The 17,546-nt window shown below is 38.6% G+C and overlaps 1 protein-coding gene across 3 annotated transcripts; it reads left to right on the plus strand.

Annotated features, from left to right (window-relative positions):
- Positions 1 to 2,837: 2,837 nt before the first annotated feature.
- LOC104215117 (protein phosphatase 1 regulatory inhibitor subunit PPP1R7 homolog) lies at positions 2,838 to 17,321 on the plus strand. Of its 3 annotated transcripts, none has more exons than XM_070174450.1 (7): positions 2,838 to 3,235; positions 9,834 to 10,064; positions 10,371 to 10,517; positions 10,602 to 10,744; positions 10,831 to 10,945; positions 16,775 to 16,845; positions 16,940 to 17,321. In XM_070174450.1, the coding sequence occupies exons 1-7, from the start codon at positions 2,993 to 2,995 to the stop codon at positions 16,947 to 16,949; spliced, it is 960 nt and encodes a 319-aa protein (XP_070030551.1). In that variant the 5' UTR covers positions 2,838 to 2,992; the 3' UTR covers positions 16,950 to 17,321. The 3 variants fall into 3 exon arrangements, with proteins under 3 accessions (XP_070030551.1, XP_070030550.1, XP_009763167.1); XM_070174449.1 differs by having other exon boundaries at positions 2,839 to 3,235; positions 16,775 to 16,855; XM_009764865.2 differs by having other exon boundaries at positions 2,839 to 3,235; positions 16,775 to 17,321.
- The last annotated feature ends 225 nt before the right edge of the window (positions 17,322 to 17,546 follow it).

Here is a 17,546-nt window from a genome sequence, read left to right on the forward strand (position 1 = left end):
CATAGGCAACCTTAGTACTCCTAAGAATAGAATCATTTGTGAAAGTTGCGCGCTTGCTCGTTTCGTTGTATCATATGGATCATGCCAAAAAGAAAGAAAAGATAGCATTAACATACCTAAAGTTGTCAATGCAACTCAACAACAAGCTTACGACAACTAGCGTACCAACCCTATAACAAAGAAATACATGTACAACTTAGATGGCACTAGTATATTATCTCAAACGATAACTCGATTCTAAAATAAAACAGACAGCATTTCACCTGATTTTACTGCTCCCTCAAGCCTACTATAGGTGAGACAATAACACAATACAACCAGCAACTCAAAAATAACCTAACTACAATTCGGGACCTTTAATACAACAAAACACCCAAACATACCATAACACACCCATTCAACAAGTTATCAATTAGTCTGAAATTGTAACGACGAGCAATTAGGCCACTACCCTACCACATGTGGCGTTTCTCCATGCCCTTTATCCTTCCAAACTCCATCAATCATCAGTACAATTGGCCAACACGAAGGGACTACAAAACAGAAGAATATTAGTCCTCATAAATAAGATAATAACCAGTCCATATACAATTAGTTGAGTCTTGATTTATTACCATTTACAAAATAAAAATAATTTCTAATCTCCTTGAATGATAATGCCCTCAATTTACTAATATATATAGAAATCCAGTACCACCATGTGTCGAGCTTTAATTTTCAATATTATGGTTTTGGAGTGCCTATCTTCAGATCGAGCCCAATGTCCATTCCATTGTATGCAACAGAAGTATACATCCATAGATCATCAGAATTCAAGAGCTATGGGTTATGATTTAATAGGGTTTTAAAAAAAAGAAAACGGGTCGTTTTTTAATATGCTGGATGTCCGTTAGGTGGAGGGTACTTTTAAAAAGTTTGGTTAACGATTAGGGTAAATTTGACATGATAGTATAATTAAGGGTAGATGCGAATAATATATCAAAGTAGAGGAATATATTTGACCCTTTTTCGCTATCAAAATCAAATTAGGAACACTTACCCTCATGTTTTGGATGAAATACATTACCAAAATTACCTTGATCCGTTCTACAAACCTCAAAATTTATGAAATGAGCTCAAAATCCCTAAATTAGGCATTAAATACCCCTGCCAGGCCTCCTTTTTCGTGATCGCGATCACCTACCTTATGATCGCAGTTCACAAAATATACAACATAATTTTACCCTTCATGACCGCGGCCAAGAAGCTCTGCGATCGCTATGAACAAACTTGCTCAATTTTTTCTAGACATCCTATAGTATAATGATTATAACTTCTTGTACAAAGTTTCAAATGACAAACAATTTAATTTTCTAAAAGCTAGATACAAAGGACTATAATTTTTATTTATATATATTATCTCCAAATTCCTTATATATTGCAAGATATAAGCTCCCAAAATCAGTCAAGTGACATCAGAAATATCTTCTGTGCGATCGCAAACAAGCTCTCTGCGATCACGATCCACAAGACCAAAATTGCACTTCACTCTTCGGGAACGCGACTTAGAGCTCCGTAATCGCGATTTATACTCATGTAGCCAAAAATCAACAACTGAAAAGGGCCTAAAAATAGTTTAAATCCACCCAAATTATACCCGAGGCCCCTCGGGACCATGTCCATCATACCAACAAGTCCAAATGCCTAATCCAAACTTATCCAAAGACTCAAAATACAATAATTAATATCAAAACTATGAATCGAAGATCAAAATCATTCTCTTGATGTTTAAACATTCCAACTTCGTCATACGCATCCGAACCACACTTAGACTTTCCCGATTACAAGCAAACTTTGCACGCAAGTTCCAATAACCTAAATGAGCCTATTCGAGGTCTCAAAGCCATAATAGGAGTCCAATAACACAACATTTAACTCCCCGTCATACCTATGAACTCTTCAATTTTTCAAATGGTCAACTTCAATTAAAAAAGCCAAAACCTTTTAGGAACATCCAAATTCATAAACAAACATACACCCAAGTCCAAAATCACCATACGAGCTTATTAAAATGATCAAATCATCAATCTGATGTCGTTTAATCAAAAGTTAAACCTTGGTCAACTCTTCCAATTTAAAGCTTCCAAATTAAAAATTATTCTATCAAACCCATCTCGAACCACCCGAAAATCAAAATCAACCATGCATGTAAGTCATAATATTACCGTATGAATCCACTCGTAATCTTAAATTACAAAACAAAATGCTATAAATCAAAACGATCGGCCGAGTCGTTATATCATTTATGAAATTACTTCCTAGGTCAAGATTCTGAAATTTTATGCTCATACTTATTTCATTTAAGTCCCAAAATTAATATTTTCTCGCTTAAATTATTATTTTTTTGTTGTTGTTGTGGTAGTGTAAATTCTCCAATTTGCAGAATCTAATTAAAAGAGGAAGAAGAAGAACTTACATTGTCTTTTAAGAATAAAAGATTCTGATTAATTTGATTTAAACTCAGGGCAGGTCAATCAAAAATCTAGGTTATGATGGTCTTTTATATTTTTAGTAAGGATTTATATTTAGATCAATGGTACATCACGTGGATATTAATTAATTTTTTTTCCAGATAAATCCGTTATTAATAAGGGCATAATTGAGTCATTAAGATAACAATAGGGAATTTAGGCTCAATAGGTGGATAGAGTATAATTTTGTACCAAATAGAATAGTCTAGGGACAATTTGGCCTTTTTTTGTATAATATATAAATTATACATGTATTATACAGATTAATTTTAATTTAAACAATTGGGATCTTGAAAAGAAAATTGAAAGGGGGTGAGTTGTAATTTACTGAAAGTGAACTCAGAAGGAAAGGCATAATATCGTGCTGTATTTTCCCAGGTATGCCATAGCAGCATTCCTTCGTTTCCTACGTTTTTGACAAAAGAAGACAGCGGAGAAAATCAGTAACTGACAACTCCAATCACAAACCCAGAACCGATCCAATGTCAGAGGATGAGGCAGCCCCAACGGTTCTTGATCTAACGAGTTACCAGCTTCACGATCTCAACTCAGTGGAGCTTCCTCCGAGTCTCACCGAGTTAGACTTAACAACGAACCGTTTGTCCGCTTTAGACCCCCGTATTGCCCAACTCCCTAACCTCAAGAAGCTCTCTCTTCGTCAGAACCTTCTTACCGATGCCGCCGTTGAGCCTCTTTCCTCTTCCCACGTCATTTCTGACATTGAGGTATTCATCTATATCCCATTACTCTAAATATGATTATGTTATTTGATGTTAGAGTCTTTAGTTTAGCAATACGGCCCATGTTCTTTTTTTTGTTGTCAAAATAGAAAAAATGATGAAATTCAAAATAAATACCCAATAGTATATCGATTGGTTCTGAATATTAAAAGGAATTAATGAACTTGTATAGAGCTATTAATTTGCATTGATGCTAAGCTTAGTGATATTGATTAATTGAATTTGTTGGCGCATTTAGTTGCTGAAGAATTACCTTTAAATCACAAATGGATTTGAATTTGGATAATTTTGTTTCTTCAGTAGCCATGATAAGAGAGAAATCAGTCAAAATCACATGAAGGGAAATATTTTCAGAAGGCCTATAGTCTCTCTGATTTTAACGAAATTTAGTTAGAATACAATACCGTGGAAGCAAATGTTCCTTATAAGCAATTTGCTTGTTAAATTTAAGTCATAATAATTGTTATTTCACTTATATTAAGGCTGGTGTTTTCCTGGAGTCCATTTGGTTGTGACTTGAGTGCCTATGTAGGGATAAGAGTAGGTTTTGGAGAGCCATTACTTAGTATAAGAATAAAATAGACCTGACAGTGGACCTCAACTAATCCGGAATTGGGACGTATTTGATTGAATTATTGGTTTATGCAGAAATAGATAGAGTTTACAAGCATATTCACATGAGCTATAGCTGCTTAGATAAAAAAATGGTGAATTTTTGTCTACCTGTATTGTGTTAGTAGTAACCTAGGCTGCATCTTTGATTCGTGAATTCAGTGAGACTGTAACTTGCTATCTAACCTGAAATGTACTTAAAGCTGGTGTATGCTTCTATTGGATCAAAAACTTTATGTACCAAGAAATTGGTGTAGACATTTGGTTAACCTCTCCCTCCCCTTCATAATCTCCTTCCTCATGTGTAACTAGCCTTCATTTGAAACTCATATTAGCTACTATAGCCTTTCTCCATAAAGTATTTTCTTTTGAGCAAATCTCCACAACCATTTCCCTAATAGCACCATATTAGAAATGGACAGGCTTCAGGGGGTATATTTCGTATTAATTCTACAATAAGAAAACATTTCAACTTTTAACCTATAAACAATATCAGAATTGATTAGGATTGCTTCTTTTTTTTCCTTGATTGAAATCTTGTTGCTACAAGACTATTTTTATCATTGTATCACAAAGGACTGCTCAATTTAGTGGTTCATATTATTTATATGTTTCCAAAATTATTCTTTGAGTTCATGGTTTTCATTACATAGTAACCGTACGGTTTATTCATGCAAAGGTTCTCTCTGATTTAGATATAATACCTTGCTGACTGCTAGGTGTTGGGATTTTCAAATTGAATAAACTTGTAACTATTGTGTGCTGTTGTTGATTTGTTTTTCAAAAAAATGGTGTATCTATTTTCTCAGCAACCATTGGCTAGAATCTGTTATTGAATAAATTTTCCAAGTTCACTTCGGAATCTGAATAAAGAATAAACTTTTAGTTCTCACTGTTTCTTGATGTTCATAGGAATTATCTTTGCTTTACGGTTTGTGAAAGAGAAGCTGTATGTTAATTTAGCGTTGAAATCCATGCCATTACGAGTTTCGTGTAGTTCAATTTCTTGCGCTTTGACCAATTGTTTAAATCGTGCTGAGGGAAAGTTGATCTAGGGAAACAAAAAGTTTTGGTACCAGGTATTGAGTATATGAAGAAAGATAGCACTTCTCCTACAGAATTTATTATGGCTAACATTCCTTTCTGATGGGGTGGTTTCCGTATCTCAAATTTAATTTCAGGGCTTTCATTTACCTTCTGCTTCAGGTTTTCATATCTTTTTGACTTTTCAATTTCTTTCAGTAACGGGGTTGGAGGGGCTTTGCCGGGTGCGTCTTGAACTATTAAACTATTTGAGTCATTCCTCTTGGACGGCATGGTTTCATTTGTTAAAATTTAAGACAAGGCTTTCATTTACCTTTCGCTTCATGTTTGTTTTTCTTGCACAGGTACCTTTCGGTTCATGTTTTCATCTCTGACTTTTCAATTTATTTCAGTATTGTGGTTGGAGAGGCTTTGCTGGGGGCGCCTTGAAATTTTAAGTATGCTTGAGTCATGTTCTTTTTCACCTTATCTCACACTCTCTTTCAGAGGATGGGAGAGTGTGGGGCGGAGACTTGAATCTCTTATATTTAGGTCTTCTTCTTCTCTTCTCCAGTCTAATAAGTTTCTTTTTTTAGGAAACAATAACAACAACAAAATCAGTGTATTCCCACAAGTGGAGTATAGGGAGGGTAATGTGTACGCAGATTTTATCCCTACCTTTAAGAAGGCAGAGAGACTGTTTCCGGTAGACCCCTGGCTCGGGAAAGATAAACGGAAGGGGCAATGACAAGCAAACCAATCAGAAAACCAAGCGAAAACACAACTAAAACTAGGTAGTGCAATTAGAAATCGAAGCTTAGGCAATAACAAGTAATAACAGAAGTCCAGAAATACGAAAATACACGAAAGCCACTAAGTAATGTACTAAAGCTACTGTAACAAATAATGACAACGCTCGGCTACCTAACCCTCTACCCTAATTCTCAACCTCCACACCTTCCTTTTTTTTTGATAACGTAAATTGTATTAATCATTGAGAAACTCCCGTATACAAGAAGTATACCAAAATGTAGAGAATATACATCAGAACATGATTCTCTACAAAAGACACCCAATCTTCTATACAAATAGGGGCTATATGAGTGCACCAAAAAGCGATCAAAGATAAAAGACTATTCTTAAGATGTGAAAAAGGAGACTCAATCCCCTCAAAAGCTCTCATATTTCTCTCCCCCAAACTATCCACATGAGAGCTAACGGGGCAAACTTCCACGCCTTTTGCTTTCTTCTTCTACGGAAACCGGCCCAGCTATATAGCATTTCCTTTACAGTGCTTGACATCACCTATTGAACACCAAAAAGGTTCAGGATCGCCCTCCACAAAGCCGAGGACACAGGGCAATGCAACAAAAGATGATCAACTCTTCCCCTGAGCTTTTACACATATAGCACCAACTAACAAGTGTAATTCCCCTCTTTCGAAGATTCTCAGCAGTCAAAATCACTCCCCTCGCTGCTAGCCATGCAAAAAAGTACACCTTCGTGGGCACCTTAGGAATCCAGATCAAAGAGTATGGAAAAGAGGCCCCTCTCTCACCAACATACTCTGGTAAGAGGACTTTACGGTGAACAGACCATCGCCACGCAAACCCCATCTCCAAGAATCACAAGATGGCTGAGGCCTGTCTTGCCCATATAGCAGTGTCATTAAATCTTGGAGCTCCGCAATCTCCCAATCTTGCATGTTCCTTTTAAATGAGAGGTCCCATACTACTCCCCCTTCATGCTCCTTACGAATCTGTTGGACCATCAATTCCTTCTGGTTTGAAACTCTGAAGAGGTAGGGGAAGGAGACCCTCAGAGTATCCTCACCACACTACCTATGACTCCATCTCCCACCCTATAAGAGATGTTGCCACTGAAGGATTCCCAATTCTTCATGATGCTCCTCCACATGCCACACCTGAAAGGTGTTGTGATTGCCTTGGTCTTCCAACCCCCTCCCGTGAAATCGTACTTTTCTACTATGACCTTCGTCCATAGAGCATGCTCTTTTACCCCGAATCTCCACAGCTATTTCCCCAACAAAGCTCTGTTGAATACCCTAAGATCTTTCCCTCCAAGTCCACCCCACTTTTTTGGGGAAGTGACTGTCTGCCAATTCACTAAATGATACTTTCTTGTTCCATCCGCTGCATCCCAAAGAAAATTCCTTTAAAGCCGCTCCAATTTTTCTGTGATGCTTACAGGAGCTTGCAACAGGGACAAGTAATAGGTGGGCATACTCGATAAAGTGCTTTTAATGAGCACTTCCTTTCCGCCTTTTGACAAGTACCGTTTCTGCCAGCCTGCTAATCTTTTTTCAACCCTTTCGATCACTGGATTCCAAACCGTAGTATCCTTATGCGAAGCGCCCAATGGGAGACCCAGGTAAGTAGTGGGAAGGGAGCCCACCTTACATCTGAGAACATAAGACAAAGCATCAATGTTAGCAATCTCACCCACCGAGAAAATCTCACACTTCCCGAGGTTGATTTTGAGACTTGATACTATCTGAAACCATTGCAGGACCTGCTTCATGTAGGTCAACTAATCCATGGTCATGTCCTTAGTAAGCCGGAGTAACGTCATATCTTACCTAATCATCTCTCTCCAAATACTTTTTTGGCCTGTCTCTACCTCTCCGTTGACCCTCAAGGCCAACCCCTCACACCTCCTCACTGGTGCATCTGTGCCTCTCCTATTCACACTCCCGCATCTTGTCCTCCACAGAGGTCATGCCTACCTTGTCCCGAATAACTTCATTTTTATTCTATCTAACCTGGTATGCCCGCACATCCATCTCAACATCCTCATTTCAGTCACCTTCATCTTCTGGACATGGGAGTTCTTGACTGGCCAACACACTGCCCCATACAAAATAGTCCGACCACTGCTCCATAGAACTTCTCTTTAAGTCTTGGTGGCACATTCTTATCATACAAAACACTAGAAACGAGCATCTATTTCATCCATCCCGCCCCAATACGATGTGTGCCATCCTCGTTGATCTCCCCGTTCCCTTAAATAACTAACCCAAGGTATTTGAAACTCTCTCTCCTAGGGATGACTTGTGAATCAAGCCTCACGTCTTCGTCCACTACCTGAGTCGCACCACTCAACTTGCACTACAAATATTCTGTTTGGTATTGCTCAACCTGAAACCTTTAGACTCCATCGTCAGCCTCCAAACCTCTAACCTCTCGTTAACACCACTTCATGTCTCATCAATTAGTACAATGTCATCCGGAAATAACATGCACCACAACACCTACCCTTGAATGTGATGCGTCAGTGCGTCGATCGCCAGGGCAAATAGAAATGGGCTGAGGGCTAACCCCTGGTGCAACACAATGTGAAGTATTACGGTCCTCACTCGAGTCTTAGCTCCATCATACATGTCCTTAATAGCCCTAATATATGCAATAGGGGCACCTCTAGCCTCCAAACATCTCCACAAAACCTCCCTCGGCACTTTATCGTAAGCCTTCTCTATGTCACCATGTGTAAATCCCTCTTCCTCTCCCTATATTGCTCCATCAACCTCTTAAAAAGGTGGATTCCGTGGTCGAACGTCCCAACATAAATTCGAATTGGTTCTCAGAGATAGACATAATCCTCCTCACCCTTAGCTCCACCACCCTCTCCCAGAGTTTCATGGTGTGGCTTAGTAACTTGATACCCCTATAGTTTGTTGCAATTTTGGATATCACCCTTGTTCTTACACAACGGGATCATCGTGCTCCATCTCCATTCTTCGGGCATCTTCGTCGTCCTAAAAATGACATTAAGTAACCCAGTGAGTCACTCCAAGCCTGCCCTACCCACGCTCTTCCAAAATTCCACCGAGATTTCATTTAGACCGGTCGCTCTCCCCTTGCTCATGTTACACATAGCCCCCCTCTACCTCCGCAACTTATATACGTCTATAATACCCAAAGTCCCGACGACTGTCGGAATGTTCTAAGTCACCCAATACAATGTTCCTATACCCATCTTCGCTCAAGAGTTTATGGAAGTAAGTCTGCCATCTCCGTCGAATAAGTACCTCATCCAACAAAACTCTACCTTCCTCGTCCTTGATGCACTTCACTTGGTCCAGGTCACGGGCCTTCCTTTCACGCACCTTGGCTAGCCTTTATAGCTTTTTATCCCCTTCTTTGCCTCCAAGTTCTTCATGTAAGCGTTCAAATGCGACAGTCTTAGCCGCAGTAACTGCTAACTTCGCTTCCTTCTTAGCCTCCTTATACTGCTCCTTGTTCGCCCTCTTCTCCTCCTCATCCACGCTCTCCAAAAGCTCCAAATATGCCGCTTTCTTGGCTCACTTTACCTTGGTTAGGAATGGCTGTGAGGAATTTGAAATTACACAATAAAAGTTTGTTTTTTAAATGGTTTTGGAGGTATAGTAGGAGGGGTGAGGAGGTCCGGCAAAAAATGCTAGATGCTATCTATGGTGACAAAGAGGGATGGAGACAGGTATGCTTAACAGATTTCACCTCTGCAAGTGGAAGACTAGTGTGTAAAGGGATCGAACATGGCAGTTATTTCGTCCTTATACTTTTAGGGTTCGTTTGGTTACTGGGATAAGAATACTAATCCTGGGATAGAATATGGGATTGTATTTATCCCATGTTTGGATATGGGTATTAGCTAATGGTGGGATAAATTTTATACCAAAATGGCGGGATTAGCTATCCCGTATAGAAGGTGGGATAGCTAATCCATGGAATATCCTCGTCTATCCCACCTGGTAACCAAGCGACCCCCTAGTTTTTAAAGCCTTGAAAGCACCCAAGATTACTTAAAGAATATGTTTAGTAACTACAGCTTATTGCCATAGTTGACCTTCTCCCTGTTTTGGTTCCTGTATGATTGTCTGGTTATAGACATGACAGAAACAGATCTGTTGGAATTATCTGAAATCATGCATGTGGAACTCTCTTTCCAGGAGATAGTGCTTAGGGACAATCAGCTGAAGAAAATTCCTGATGTTGAGATATTCAAGAAGCTTCTGGTATTTGATGTTTCTTTCAATGAGATATCATCACTTAATGGATTGTCCAAGGTCTCCAGTACACTCAGAGAACTATACGTGTCTAAAAATGAAATCACCAAGATGGAGGAGATTGAGCATTTCCATGAGCTGCAAATACTCGAACTTGGGTCCAATAGATTACGGGTTAGTTTCTCTTGAAGATGACATCAAAAGAAATTTAATATTTTTCAACAGCTTACACTTGTAAATTTGTAATCATAAAAGCTTTATCATAAACTTATATCTTACTTTGTCAAAAAAAAAAAAAAAAGAATAATCAGAAAAGCTTTACAGTAGAGGCAGAACAATTCCCTCCCACTCCCCACCCCCACACACATAAAAAGGAAAGATTGTCAAAGCTCAGATATATATATTTGTAAATGTAAGTATACCACATATCTTTCCCTGGCTCATTGTATACCCTTGAAGTGCTTTGGTTCTTTGAAACAGGTTATGGAACTTCTGGAAAATTTGAAAAATCTACAAGAGCTATGGCTTGGTCGCAATCGTATACGAACTGTTAATTTGTGCGGTTTGAAATGCATTAAAAAGATTAGCCTGCAGAGCAACCGTTTAACTTCAATGATTGGGTTTCAGGTCCTGATAGCTAACAGTTGTGCTTTGTCATTGTAGACGACTTCCATTTTAAGAGTGAGTGATTTTGCTGTTTTCAATTTGCAGGAATGTGTTGCCCTTGAAGAGTTATACTTGAGCCATAATGGTATTGCAAAAATGGAAGGTTTGTCTACCTTGGTAAACCTGCGGGTCTTGGATGTATCGGCAAATAAGCTTACAGAAATTAATGACATTGAGAACTTGACAAAGTATGAAAGCTGTCCTAGCAATTCTAAAGTGTGAGTTACTTTATAATGCTAGGACTTGTCATCATCTTCATGTTCACTTTATGCAGATTAGAAGACTTATGGCTTAATGACAACAATATAGCATCATTGGTAGGTCTGGCAGAAGCTGTTGCTGGTGCTAAAGAGAAGCTAACAACCATCTACCTTGAGCGAAATCCCTGTGTAAGTGTTTTTAAACCTTAGCACATCCTTATTGTATAAACTGGCAGCAACTAGTTTTTTGTTCTTTTTTGGGATGTACATTTTCTTGTACTTGAGCTGGTAGTTTCTTCTGGGTATCCTTCGATCTCTCTTTTCTATCTAAAACTGCTTTGAAGGGTTTTCTAGTGACAGTTGTTCTTAAACTAGATCTTCTCCACTCCACCTCGCTAACCCCTGGTGTCATGAAGGGGAGAGACTAGTCCCAATGTGATAGGGGAAATGACTCTTACAATGCCTATACATCACCGCGAAAGCCAATACATTGAATCTTAAACTTGCTTCATCAAAATTCATCATTGAATTATCAGTATCCTCTGTTGGTTAATATCCAGATCTTCGTCTTCTGCCTTATACAATGTCATGGTGAGTGAATTATGAATTATCTATATATTTCCTTTGAGGCTTCTGATAATTTATCTATTGGGCTCCACCTCCCTAAAAGTGATGCCAACTTCTAGATTTATCGCATAAACAAGATATTGAAAGATATACAAAGGTTTACGTAATTAATATCAGCTCATGAACACATCAGGCGTTGGTGATTACTCTGTGAACTAGAGACGTCCTGGTCGAACAATATAACTACTTTTTTTTTTGATAAGTAAAAGATTTTATTAAAAGTGTACCTAGATGGTACAAGTACGAGTACAAGATGCTACTATGCTACTTCAGCATTCCAGTCAAAACATATTACATGTTTTCCCCTAGAAAATTCAGAAAATCTAAGTATTGTTCCATCCTATCTTGGGTATTGCTAGAGCACCAGTAAAATAGGTTCTTGATACACATTTGTTCTTGACTCTAGCAATGTGTACCCTCTTATTTCAAAGCATGCTTTGTTTCTCTCCAGCTAGACAGTCCACAATATGCATACAGGAATAGTCTTCCATATTTCCTTTAGGTTTCTTTTCATTTTCTGAGCTTGCCAAACTTCCAACAAATTGCTGATCTTCTGTGGTATGACCAGAGACACACCCATGATAGTAAGAAAGAGCTCCCAGCATTGTCTTCAGAAATTACAGTGAAGGAATTGATGCTCAACAGTTTCCTTCTCAATTTTGCAAAAATAACATCTGCTAGCCTACACAGTGGAAAACCCCTCTGTAGTTTATTCTGTGTAAGACAGGCATCTCTAGCTGCTAACCAACCAAAACAAGCTGCTTTTACAGGGGCCTTGGTTTTCCAGATCATCTTCCAAGGCCAGTTAGGAACCCCCTGACTATTCTGATGTAGTAACATTTTATAGCAATTGTTTGGAGCCATCTGCTCCGGAGTGTGGGTAGCGGGAGTTTGTGCTCCTTCCCCAGCCTAAGAGACGGCTGGTAATCATTTAAGTTTCTCCTAAACGTCATATGCCAACCTAAAGATGGCTTAAAATCTGCAATGTGAGCATCTTTATCCAAAGCACAACTAAACAAAGTTGGGAATTTGTTTTTAAAACTCTCATCTCCATTCCAAATATCTATCCAAAACTTTATTCTAGCCTCATTGCCAACCTCCAGATATGTATACTGTAAGAATTCATCCCACCCTTCACTGATTTTCTTCCAAATTTCCCCACATTGTCTCAGTTGAGCAGGATTCTGTCTCCATCCCTCTTTGTCACCATAGATAGCATCTAGCATTTTTTGCCAGGCCTCGTCACCCCTCCTACTATACCTCCACAACCATTTAAAAAACAAACTTTTATTGTGTAATTTCAAATTCCTCACAGCCATTCCTAACCAAGGTAAAGTGGAAGCCAAGAAAGCGGCATATTTGAAGCTTTTGGAGAGCGTGGATGAGGAGGAGAAGAGGGCGAACAAGGAGCAGGGAGCAGTATAAGGTGGCTAAGAAGGAAGCGAAGTTAGCGGTTACTGCGGCTAAGACTGTCGCGTTTGAATGCTTACTTGAAGAACTTGGAGGCCAAGAAGGGGATAAAAAGCTGTACAGGCTAGCCAAGGTGCGTGAAAGGAAGGCCCGTGACCTGGACCAAGTGAAGTGCATCAAGGATGAGGAAGGTAGAGTTTTGTTGGATGGTGCACTTATTCGAAGACATCAACATTACTAAGAGCATAGACATTTGTATCCCTGGAAGATGCTTCCAGAGAGAATAGTTTTACCTGATTCATCCTCAATTATCCACTCATATTTTCTAAAAGGAACCTCATAGTTGCTATCACATAGTTGACTAATACTGAGCAGATTGTATCCAAGTTCATCTACAAGGTATACTTCATCTACATAGCATGATGGGATGAGAGGAACTTTTCCAATTTCAATTACATTTCCTTTTGATTTGTCTCCAAAGGTAACTCCATTGAGTTTAGTAACTGATTTGAAAAGTTATTTGTCACTTGTCATGTGTCTGAAACATGCGCTATCAAGATGCCATTTTATTTTTCGATTCCTCTTGCGGTGTTCCTGCAAAAATAACAAATTACTTTGTCTTAGGTAACCAAGCCTCCCTTTTGATTAGATTTTGGGTTGTTTGCCCGATTGGTTGCTTTGGGCTGTCAGACCCAGCCCCTTATATTTCCAAACATGCAATGAATAGATACATGACCAGATTTACCACAATAAAAACAAGAAGAAGGACTAGATTCTTCGATAGGTCTGTAATTCACTGATCCCCTTTTAGAGTTTTTACATATAGTCGATTGGTTTGACTTAATGGAGCTGTGGCTGATGGACTTCTGTAAACCATTCAGCTGCAACTGAAGTTAATGAACTTCTTCTTGAAGCATATCTCTTTCGATCTCACATACTTCTAGTTTCAATTCGCAGTCTTTCTTCCTTCGTTGAATCCTTTGAAGTTCATGTAGAAATTTTTCAAGATCGACATTTTTGAAGCTCATTACATTTATGACGAATAAGTGAACGTATCTCAGTGGTCCTTCGGCTGCCATGAGACTCAAGTTATTTGTTCCTTCGTGATCGGATTCTTCTTCATCACTATTTTCTCCAATCACCATGAATCACATGTTTGCTATTTCTTTATGGTTAGATTCTTCTTCATCGCTCCATGCACCAAAGGATTTCTTATTCCGATAGTTTCCGGTGACTTTCCTTTTCAGATTAGGACATTCGACTTGAATATGACCAATCTTCCCATATTCATAACATCTTCCATCATTTACAACTTTTCCTTTCCTGAAATTTGGCTTGCCTCTTTTACCATTTCTGGTTCTTCTCATCATGTTTGATATTACTTTTGAGAGCATGACTATGTTTTCATCATGTTCTCCACCTCCTTCTTCTTCTCCTTCTTTTTTTGATTCAGCAATAGTGGTTTTGAATGCAACGGTCTTCTTTTTTCTTTTTGCACACGTCTGTTCAAATGAGTCTTTTTAAAGGCAATAAGATCACCTAGAAGTTCATCATAGAAAATTTTATCAAGATCTTGGCATTCCAGTGCAATGGCTTTAGGTTGCCAGGCTCTAGGTAAGCTTCTCAGAATTTTCCCGACCTGTTTTCCATTTTTCACTGGTCTCCCAAAAGATTTGTGATCCCCAACAATTTTACTAAATCGAGAAAAATTCTTCCACTGATTCTCCTTCTTTCATTTGAAATTACTCGTAGTCATAAAAGGTTTATTCTGGTTTTCTTAACCTTATTTGTTCCTTCATAAGTCACTTCCAACTTATCCCACATTTCTTTTGCGATTTCACAGCTTGAGATCTTTTCATATTCTTCACCGTTTATTGCATTGTATATGAGATTTTTTGCCTTAGCATTGACCTGCACCGCAACAGCTTGTTCGTCAGTATAATCATCTAAATCTAGTGGATCAGATGATACCTGGCTTTCAGTTGCTTTGTCCTTTTTTGCTTGTGGAATAGGTAGATCTCCTTTCTTGATAACGCGCCAAACTTTGATGTCATAGAATTTTGCATATGTTTCCATACGCACTTTCCAACGAGAGAAATGATGTCCATTGAAGTAAGGTGGCCTTATTTGTGATGTCCCTTCCTAAAATAATGCTCCAACAACAGTGTTTGTTCCCTTGACCTTTTCTCACTTTGCGGTTAAGCAAACGTCTTTCGCAACGTGTGAGACCTGCTCTGATACCAATTGAAAGTAAAAGAGGAGGGGGAGGGGTGAATTGTAAAAATTCTTTTAATCGACTAGGTTACTTCTTAGTCAACTGCAATTATCCTACAAGCAATAGTTAGCACAATAGATATATATATTATAAGATAGGAAATAAAAGGCAGATGAGACAGAGTTTTTTATATTGGTTCGTGTACAAATGTGACACCTACATCCAGTTCCCTTGGGTCACAAGGGTTCTCTTAGATCTTCGGTCGAAATGAGTTGCAGATGAGTGTGTGGTTTTCTTTCGTTCACCAACGAGTTACAATAGTTGTTCTTGACACAACCTTTCACTTGCTTTCTTTTTCTCTCTATCTTTCGAGACATTAGTAGACTTAGGAATACAGTGTTTTTGCTAAGAAGTAGAAAGACTGAAAACTATATGAAAGCTGCGTGGTGATCTTCAAGTCTTCCTGCTCTTTATATACTCGCCAATGTATGTGATGTATTCTATCTTCCTTGTGCTGAACTCAAATCCCTTTGATTGTGTTTTTTCTTTTGAGGCAGTTGTATTCTAAGAGTAGGGCCCAAGACCCTACTCTTGAATCCAGTATAGGGATTGTGACTGGATTCGTTAAGTCAGTTTGCTCGTCAAATCCTCTTTGATAGCGACAGTCTTGATCTTCTCCATTTCCTTTTCTTGGCAATCTTCCTCTATGCATATAAAGGCTGATTTGAAGCTCTTGATTGGTCTTCTAATGGATGGCTTCCGTAGATCTTGCAATGTTGATTGATTCTCTTTTCTTCTCTGCTACCCTGATCTGCACCTTGATAGATGGTCTTTATTTAGCCGTTATCAAGTAACAAGTTGTCTTCTTGCGTAGTTCTTCTTCATTCTGGTTTAGCTGACCTGCACATGTATTTCTTGCTTTAGTAGTATGCACTTGACTCTTGTTTTGGTCATCATTAAAATGAGAAACCTCACAAAGGGTTCTCACAGAGATGTGAAAGCTCGCGAAGAAAATAATATAAAAGGCCATGAAAATCAGTACAGGTGTAGTAGGCCGTTAGATAAATGTGCAGCACTGGAATTGCGCGGTTGAACATTTTGAGGCGCAACATTCAGAAAGAAATATTTAGGGAAGGCAGAGTCAAACAAGGTGAGACTGGACTCTGACGGCTGGAAGGGATGTCAGTCTTTAGCTGCAGGGTGAACAACGGGACTGGGAAGGTCGATCCTTCCCAAAACATTGTCTATGACGTTGGCATTATGCTTGACTTGTGTGCTAAATCTGTACTCGTTCCTTTTCTCTTTTGAAAAACTTAGGCTCCTAGTGCTTTTGCATTCCGGAAGATGGCCAAACTTAGGTGAATGTGAGGACTCGGGTCCATGAATTTATATACAATCATGGACTCCACAAGATGACTAGTGGGCCTTACCTTGTAAAAGCGTCCTAGACAAGATGGGTTGACTGATAGTGGTGACTTGAACTCATGAACTTCTTGGTTAGAAGTGAAATGCTCTGACCACTGGAGCAACCTTGTCTAACAATAGACTAAATCGTAAAATCCTTCTTTTTTTTCACACTCGAGTTCTGTTTGGAATGTCCTTTGTATATATTATTTGGCACTTCAATATAGATTGAACTAACATTTCATGCTTGCAGGAGATTCCTCAATATCTGCTTTGATCAGTTGTAGGAGATTTCTTAACATCATAAATGTAGATGTTTAGTTCTATGATAGCCATGCTAATGCACTGTATTATGGTTGCAGGCACAATCTCCGAACTATACAAGTTCTTTGAGACAAATATTCCCAAATATCGAGCAAATTGATTCTGAAGTGTATGCATAGGTGTTTTGATGTGGATCTTATGCATAATTGATGCCGATCCCCAAGAATAATAACCTTTCTGAGTTCTATCTTATTATCTGATAGGTCCAGCTGATAAGATGCTGCAAAAAAACAACTTGCTATGCCATGATTTCCAGCCCCTCCATCATTTTCAGGATTTTGGGAGTCCTGTAAAGATGAAATTACTGGGAGCTGCTGACTAATTACTGATCTGGCGATGACATTTGCTTATCGGTTTTGTCTTTGAAAATATTTACTTTTCTTTGGGTCCGGACCACAAAAGGGTTCAAAATATTCTACTTTTTTCTCCAAATTGGAAATGTGATCCTTCTCTCCACTTTTTGGTGTTTGTGTTTTGAACTTAAAGCACTAAACTGGTAGTATCAACTGAAGAAAAAACGAGCAAAACAAGTGTAAATTCGGATATCCAAGTATAAAGTTCTTATGAGACCCTGCAGACCAGCTACATTTCTTTTTCTTTAACAGTATTTGAAGGATAAATTCTACCTTTCAGTGTTAATTAGGACCGGGAGATAAAAGTTCTTATTAATCTTGTTTGGTCGAAACCAAGAGGAGACACAGTAGTAAAAGACGATATAGTTATTATGCATCGTGATTGAACCCAGAATGGACGTCAATATAACCTCTAAATTAAGAATAATCAAGTAGGTAAGTGTCACGACCCAAATCT

This window comes from Nicotiana sylvestris, chromosome 5 (genome assembly GCF_000393655.2).
Source record: "Nicotiana sylvestris chromosome 5, ASM39365v2, whole genome shotgun sequence".
Classification (NCBI taxonomy): domain Eukaryota; kingdom Viridiplantae; phylum Streptophyta; class Magnoliopsida; order Solanales; family Solanaceae; genus Nicotiana; species Nicotiana sylvestris.